The sequence below is a fragment of the Stigmatopora nigra genome, chromosome 9 (genome assembly GCF_051989575.1).
Source record: "Stigmatopora nigra isolate UIUO_SnigA chromosome 9, RoL_Snig_1.1, whole genome shotgun sequence".
Lineage (NCBI taxonomy): Eukaryota > Metazoa > Chordata > Actinopteri > Syngnathiformes > Syngnathidae > Stigmatopora > Stigmatopora nigra.
This window is the reverse complement of record NC_135516.1, coordinates 2296972-2305820: the sequence shown is the minus strand read 5'-3', so window position 1 is coordinate 2305820 and position 8849 is coordinate 2296972. Positions and strand designations below refer to the sequence as shown.

Genomic DNA, 8849 nt, shown 5'->3' with positions numbered 1-8849 from the left:
ATTGGTTAATTAGCACTGACAACCAATTAGGAGTGAGCTGCTTGAGACGGCACATCATGCAAGCAAAAGTTAGCCAAGAGTGGAAGGCGCATGGGTAGTTGTGATTGATTATTGCATCCCATCTTCTCATCATAACTGCAGCCTCTCTCACCGCCTCGTGTTGTGTACAGGGTGGACAAAAGAATCCAAATCGTCTGTTTACATCTCAAAGAGTTAAGCCCCCCAAGAAGCAGGGGTTAGTCGAGCAGCCACACAGTACCAGAATAGCCTGCAATCTTTCGAGCAAATAAATAAACAATCATTAAGAAAAAGAGATGAGGAGAGGGGGATTCTCTAAAGATGTATTTATTTATATTAAGTAAATTTCTAATCCATCCAATGAAGAAGGGAAGGGATTTGAAGATGCTTTTTAATTCTGCTTTTGTGCAACTTACGTGCAGAGGGGGCAGAGTGACATGACACTTACTTGATTGGGGTTCTTTACAAACTACGTGCCGTTTAAATGACAGCTTTGCTTCCCATTCCCCCCTACTTTGGTTGTGCTTACTGCACATGCACACTGTCTAATCCCCAATGCAAGATGGTGCTAATTTGCATCTGTTTTCTCCTTGGCTCACTTCTGAATTTGAGAGTTGGAATGTGTTGGCTTCCATGTGTGCCACCATACAAAAAGATGTGCAAGGAAGCATGTGAAATACAAAGCGTGATGAGAGATAAACAGAAAAAGACACACACTTGAAAATTTAATGAGTATCATAAATGGACACCTGAAAGTGTATCCTGCATTTTTTGCAAGATTTTGGAATGTTTTACAGCAGATATTTTAGGCAAAAACAATGGAACCTTGAATTTGGTTCAGTCCCAAAAATCAACATGACTAAAGTTGGAAGAGCTAATTCGGAGCTACTATTTTAAAAGGTGAGTTGAATTGTGTTGTTTTTAAATAGTAATGTGGCATTATACTCTGGGAACGATGACCCTTAACACTGGCTAGTTGGTAGTTACGAGTGCATCCTGTTGGCGATGCAGATAAAAATTGGGAGACACGGATTTTGTTTGTTGTGCATCAGAATAATGTCATTGTCATAAACATAAACAGTTAACAAGTCATTTGACGGTAGTATTCTACTCAGATTGCTAACCAAATGATTGCAAACGTTTGATTAACTAATTACACTATTGTAAATATTCAAATTGACGATACTTTATAGTTTTATACCATATTTAACTTTTTGCTCACACACCGCCATCTTGGCAACTTGGGTGTCATAATGTAATCTCAGTTCTATTATGAAACGGCAAGCCATTGAGAATAGACCCAAACACAAACTCTGGGGAAAAAAAGCAAACAACTTTATTTCCAACAAAAAAAGGCACGGCTCAGTCACCAAGTAAACAAAAAAGCAAACTGCCAACTAAGCATAAAAAGAAATACCACTCTCTAAAAGAAGAACTCGGGAGGAATGTCAGCCTCACTAGATGGTAAGCAAAATGGAATAGTCCTGCAGCCATTTCCTGTGACACACGTTCTTAGATACAGAGTACTCCAAATGCACTTCCCACACAGCCAACAGAGGTGCTAAAAAAAATGGATACAAGAGCCAGACAAAGACATGTTCTTCAGTAAAAAAATAAAACTTGATATTCATATTATTATTATATATTAGCTTGCAATGAAAAATATGCTTTGCTTTACTATTAAACTTTGCTCATTTTCATTAGATTGTTATTAGTTCCACAATATTATGTATTTGCTTACAATTAAGAATATGCTTAGCATTACTATTAAACTTAGTTTCATATTATCATACTTAACAATATGAGTTTTTACCAAAATTACAACACCACATTAGGGACCATTAATACGTATTCTAATGTAAGAATACTTTTGTATAAAAATATGATGTGTACAAAAAAACATGTTTTGAATTTGCTCTGAATTTAATCACTATTTAGTCACAAACAAAAGTGAAGAGGAAAAATATGGTAAGTTATTGCGGTTTAGAAAATTTGAATTTACAACACTGGAACAGGCGGGCCAGTGGGGCGAGTCGTTAGCGCGTCAGCCTCACAGCTCTGGCGTCCTGGGTTCAAATGCAAGTCAGGTCCACCAGTGTGGGGTTTCCCCTGGGTAGTCTGGCTTCCTCCGATATTCCAAAAACAAGCATGGTAGGCCGATTGGACACTCAAAATTGACCCTAGGTCTGAGTGTGAATGTGCATGGTTGTCCGTCTCCTTGTGCCCTGCGATCGGTTGGCCACCAGGTTGTCCTCTACCTCTGGCCTGGAATCAGCTGGGATAGACTCCAGCACCTCCTGCGACCCTAATAAGGGAAAGAAAATGAGATGGAGAGACACTGGTCAGATACTCTTAGTTTCTGTAAAAAATACTTCTGTAGTGGAGTCGTTCATATATTCATGTCTGCGACACCTGTAATGTTAACACATTTCAAAATTGTACATATTTTCTTTTCAATAGGCTTCTCAAAAAAGAAATATAGGCTGACCCAAAAAGATGCGTACCAATGGAAACATTTTCGAAACTGATGGGTACGCATCTTTTTGTGTCACCTTGTACATAAAAAAAATAAATTGCAATGCTGCTTGATGGTTTCGTGGTTCACTCGCCTCGTGACAGAGCGGGCAGGCGTAGGCTCGATTCCCGCTGGTGGTAGTATATTTGTGAAAGTGGGGGGACATTTGTCTCTCTTTGTGCCCCATGGTTGACTGGGGAGGTGTCTAGGGTGTATAGTCTGCCTTTCGCCCGAAGTCAGCTGGGATTGACTCTGGCAACCCTTACAAGGATGCGCAGTATGGATAAATGGCAACATAACAGTCTATGGAAAAAAACACATGCATTGGAAAAGTGTTCGAGGTTGAACACTGTGACAGATGCTTGTTTATGTTCATTCAGGTGTCTCCTATCTGACTTTCTGTGCCAGATGGGTTCTTTATAGAACATGCCAAGTGAAAATAGCTTCCACTGCAAGGCAAGTGTTGTTTCTGTATGCATGAGGAATGGGAGGAGGAAGACTAACAGACCAGGAAGATAATGGACAAAGAGAATAAGAAAATGTCTTTAAATACCATGACGGGGTCCCGGTCGCTCTCCAAATATATTTTAATAGGTGGGAACCCCACTTTCAGAGCAATTCATCTCCCATCTCACAATAACAAAAGAGTAGTTGCAGAGGCTGTGGGGATGGAAGAATGGGGGACAAAGGATCCATGTGGGTTTGCCTCATTATGCAGCAGTTAGGTTAAGCTCTGTGTGGAGGAGTGGGGGTTAGGGGTCCGCACAGACTGGCTCAGGGGCCACGATCAGGACATGAACAACATCAAAAGGGAGCCTGCAATGCCATTATACCATGACTACTAATGAGGGCCTCATATGCCTTTCATATAATCTCAGTATTTCATTTACAGCCAAATCCCATCTGTCACACATCTGCAGCCATATGCATGCATGTGTGCATGTTTCACCTGCTCTAGCTATGCATTCTAGCAGGTGAGGCCAAGTTGAATCATATTTCACAGCAGCTTTCATTTTATGATTCCCCTCTTCTGCACAACATATCTCGCGAGCTGACCTGAAATTACAATATGATGAACTGTTAATACACTTGGCAATCAGCTGTAATAACGTTTAATAACGTTTTATTTTCTCTTTGCTTACTCAAAGTCTTATCTGATTGGAAAATAATCACTAATCCAACTTGCTAGGGATGAGGGTTTGGTTATGAATAATATCTTGTGAATTAAATGTAAGGAATGTATTAATAGCAATACAAAGATGAATAAAATTGTGATTGAGAGACCCATTGCACCAATTTATTTTGTATTTCTGTCTTTCACAATTCATCCGAATGAGCATCAATTTTCAAAAAATGCATTCTTGATTAAGTGTTTCTTTAAAGCAACCCAATCCCTCATATCATTGCATTGTGAAGCATGTCACTGCCTAGTTTGAGGCACACGGATGGAATAAATCAATGTAGAGACATAAATCTAAGGATGGATAACATCCTCCCTAGTCAAATGTTTTGTCGTCTAGCTCAGCTGACACTACACTTCTCTGCTCCCCGAACTAATTTCAGAGCCTATGGAAGATAAACAAGCCACAGAAACAACGGCACATACTAGATCACATCATGAATGTAGCCCACATATTGGACACCAAGATTTTCAACGGTCTAAGAATCTAGTTATAGGGTTAAGAGGTATTTCAGAATTTTTCCTCCACCCCCTGCTTTCCCCCTCCTCACCGTAGCCCCGATTGGCTACAGTGAGGCCCATTTGCATGCCTATCCATATAAACCCTTTTGCTGAGACTACAGCTCTCTTTGCTTTGAGAGCAGCATATCTGCAGTGGGGCAGAGTGAAACAAAGTAAGAAAGGGAGGAGTGCATCCTATATGCACAGATTGACTTGTATATGGAACATTTGTTACTCCAATTTTAAGTTTGAAGCTGATTAAGGAACTTTTTTCTTTCATAATTCAAAATTGGACTCTGATAGAATGCTGCTGTTGGGTGCAGAAATGGGAGAAAAAAGATTGATGTTGTTCTTGCTCTCTTTAACAAGCTTGTCAGCTGTCACAAAGGCAAAGACAGTAAAATATCAGACCTTTGAGGAAGACGCCCCAGGAACAATTATTGGTAACTTATCCAAGGACATCATCTCTGCTTCAGCATATTCCTTAGGAGGCTCCCAGTTCAATTTTAGGATGATGAAACAGTTCAACTCTTCTTTCATTTATCTGCGGGAAAGCGACGGGCAGCTGAGCATTGGGGAGAGGATAGACAGAGAACTCATCTGCAAGCACACCCTGCAATGCCTCATCTCTTTTGACGTTGTAAGTTTCTCAGAGGAACAATTCAAGCTCATCCATGTTGAAGTGGAGGTCCAGGACATCAATGACAATTCTCCGGTGTTTCCTTGCAAAGAATTGAGCATGGACATATCAGAGAACACTGCTGTGGGGACACGCCTTCCTCTCGACTTTGCAGTGGATGAGGATGTGGGGATGAACTACATCCAAAGCTACCAGATCACAATTAACAGCCACTTTTCAATCGATGTACTGAGCAGGGCTGACGGGGTTAAATATGCAGAACTGGTTCTAATGAGAGAGCTGGACCGGGAGACTCAAGGTTCTTATTTGCTGGAGTTGATTGCCAAGGACGGCGGGAACCCCTCCCTCTTCGGAACCACACAGGTCAACATCAGGGTTAAAGATTATAATGACAATAGCCCAATTTTTGACCGAAACAGCTTTGCGGTGGACTTGCCAGAAGATGCTCTAGTAGGCTCCCTCCTGTTAGATCTAAATGCAGAGGACCCAGATGAAGGGCTAAATGGTGAGGTAGTGTACAGCTTTGGGAACCAGGTACCCTTGGAAATCTGCCAACTCTTCAAAGTGGATAGAAAAACCGGGAGGCTCACCCTGGAAAGCCCTATCGACTTTGAAAGTAAGAGCACGTATGAGTTCGACGTCCAGGCAAGTGACCTTGGTATAAACCCCAACCCGGCCATTTGCAAAATTGTTGTTCAAGTCCAAGACGTGAATGACAATGCGCCTGAGATCTCCATTACGCCCATGACATCCATCACCACTGGAATCGCCTATATCACCGAGTCTGCAGCCAAGGAGAGTTTTGTAGCTCTGGTAAGTACCTCAGACAGAGATTCTGGAGTCAATGGAGAAGTTCATTGCACTCTCCATGGACACGGTCACTTCAGACTGCAGCAAGCATATGAGGATAGCTTTATGATTGTGAGCACAAGCCCGTTAGACCGGGAAAACATCCCTGAATATAACCTCACGGTCGTAGCTGAAGACCTGGGTTTTCCGCCTTTTAGAACCATTACCCAGTACACCATCCGCCTCATGGACGAAAATGACAATGCCCCGATATTCAGTAAGTCTATCTATAATGTTTCTGTGATGGAAAACAATGGACCTGGTGAATACATCACCACAGTGGTTGCGCAAGATGTTGACTTGGGGCCAAACGGAAAGGTCACCTATAAATTAGCAGACACCTATTTCATGGGCTCCCCTATTTCCACTTTTGTTTCACTGGATCCTGCAAGTGGGTCACTTTATGCATTACGTAGCTTCAATTACGAGGTGATGAAGGAATTGGAGCTCCAGATAATCGCGTGCGATGGTGGCTCCCCGCCTCTGACAGGAATTGCAAAAGTTTTCCTGGGGGTTATAGACCAAAATGACAATGCACCGGCCATCACCCACCCGGTTCTCAACAACAGCTCGGCTGAAGTTCTCCTGCCCCGGGATGTGCAGAGTGGCTATGTTGTCATGCGACTAGAGGCCCTGGATGCAGATGAGGGCATAAACTCAGAGCTTTGTTTTGGGCTGACCACTGGTGAGCCCTCGATTTTCTCCATCGATAAAGCCACAGGAGATATTTCCCTTAATCAAGTGCTCAGCCATGATGTGGATAACACCCTGAGTATCACCGTGACAGTGCGCGACAGTGGCAGGCCAGTGCTCACATCCACCGCCACAATTCACTTTCTCATTATTGCTAGCTCCCCGCCAAGTGATGGCACCGTGTACGAGGCAGGTGGCAGCAGCACCATACCCGCACAGTGGGACCTGTCGGTGATTGTCATTGTTGTCTTGGCAGGGAGCTGCACTCTCCTGCTAATCGCCATCATCGTCATCGCCACGACCTGCAACCGGCACAAAGGAGACAAGAATGTAGAGGACGGTGACTCTTATGAGGAGAAATATATGCTGGAGCGGGGCAAGAGCCACATAGCAGGAAATCCCTTTCTCCCCATGCACACGGCTGCAGGGCCACCAGGCTTTGGGGGACACTCGTTGAGTAGCCTGATTGAAGTCGGAGATAGTGACATGTGTTTGGTCTTGGAAGACGGGAGCGAGGTCCCCAGTGTTTACAACTCAGAGACAAACAGCAAACTAAGAGGGAATGAACTTGAGGTGAGTGGGACATATGCACCATTAATATTTTTTTAAATCAATTAATCTTTGGAAATGCATCAGGAAGTCTTAATTGTAGTCTCTTAAATGCCTTAAAGAGAGAATGTTATAGAAAATTTCTATACCCGCCAAAAGACTGATTGGCAATCAGTGTGTACTCTTCCACTAGGTCACTCTTGATCCCAGTTAGTTTATGCAAAATTTGACTCATCATTCTATCTCATGCTCAGGGATATTCCACATTGCCTGGATATGATAACGGGAAGGAGGCTGTGAGGCCGATCACCAACTGGAAGGGTAACTCTTACACCACCATCTCAGGTAGAGACCCTGCCTTCAGTGGTAAAGATAGTGGCAAAGGGGACAGTGACTTCAATGACAGTGATAGCGATGTGAGCGGAGACACAGGCCAGAAGAAAGATGCCGCACCCGCTCCTTCTATGGGTGGACAAAATGGTAAGGAGGCCAAAAAGGTACACTTTAACCTTCAAGGTATCTATCTGTTTCCTGAAGTGTAGCTATGTAAAACTGGCAGTTATATGCATGATTTCAAAGAAACATCAACATTACTCAAACACCCATCAGCCCAACGCACATTGTTATAGCCCCTCCATCAATGTAATCCTACTTAGTTGTTAATATTGAGGAGTTTAGTTATCCTTAACATCTGTGGACTCTCACTCAGATTCTAAGGCTTAGAATCTGAGTGAGAGTCCACAGATGTTAAGGATAACTAAACTCCTCAATATTAACAAAATCTAAGCGGTTAGTGGGGGTCTGATAAAATATTAGTAATCACTTTAATCCTATTATTATTGGCAGTCACTGTTACATCAACTTCTAACACTCCTCTTTCTCTTGCTCCATCTCTCTCTCTCTTCTTTAGCATTGTGGGCTTGCACCAGTGAGTGCAAGGTTGTAGGTCATTCAGATCACTGTTGGAGCCCCTTTGAAGTGAGAGCCAATGTAGGCCCCTCACAGGTTCCAACTGTCTCCCCCTTCAGCAGTCACTCCAAGACATCTTCCTTGCCTCGGGACCCCAATTGCAGGGACAAATACTACCATGTCCACATTCCCAAAACTGTGGGCCTGCAGATAGTGTATGAAAAAGTGCTAGACAAGGGAGTATGACTATGTCATGATCACTCCCCCGAGGCCCGGAGGTTTCAGGTGGTCTGCAGTTAAGTAACTCCCTGTATACACACTCAGGCAAACACACTGTAACAAGTATATTGACTGAATTAAAGACTCCACATATCTATGTTCTCAGATTTTATTGAATCCGATAATAATTTATGATTATCAGACAATGAGAAGTGTAAAAAAAAGATTTGGGCACATATCCTCATATTTCCACGTATTGGTTTAATGTTGAAACACAAGTAAATAAAATCACTGAATGTTAATTGTTCATCATGAACTGTATTATATGAAAGTTTTGTACATGAAGAGATTTTTGTTTTTTTATAAAAGTCAAGCAGACCACAGTAAAAATGCACCTAAGTATGCTTTTCTTAGAACTACATTATGAAAAAGTTGATGAAAACATTAGATTTTCTGATTGTACATTTGAAAATGTGTACAGCTTTTGTATGATGAGAAAGTTTTGACAGAAAATAAACTTTGAACTACAGTAATCTCAATTATTGCAACTTCACAGCTCTGAGGTCATGGGTTTAAATCCAGAACGGTCCACCTGTATGGAGTTTGCATGTTCTCCCGGGGCCTGCGTGGGTTTTCTCCAGATACTACGGTTTCCTACCATATTCCAAAAGCCTGCATGGCAGGCGGATTGGCTAAGTTGCTCCTAGGTATGAGTGTGAGCGTGAACAGTTGTCCGTTTCCAGGTGCCATGTGATCAAGATAACATAAGAGGGAGA

The 8849-nt window shown here is 42.5% G+C and overlaps 1 protein-coding gene across 1 annotated transcript; it reads left to right on the top strand.

Annotated features, from left to right (window-relative positions):
• Positions 1–4363: 4363 nt before the first annotated feature.
• LOC144201692 (protocadherin-8-like) lies at positions 4364–8613 on the top strand. The gene is given in 4 exon segments (XM_077724443.1): positions 4364–6969; positions 7200–7425; positions 7856–8088; positions 8090–8613. Coding segments are annotated over 4 exon segments (2979 nt in total). The 5' UTR covers positions 4364–4518; the 3' UTR covers positions 8159–8613.
• The last annotated feature ends 236 nt before the right edge of the window (positions 8614–8849 follow it).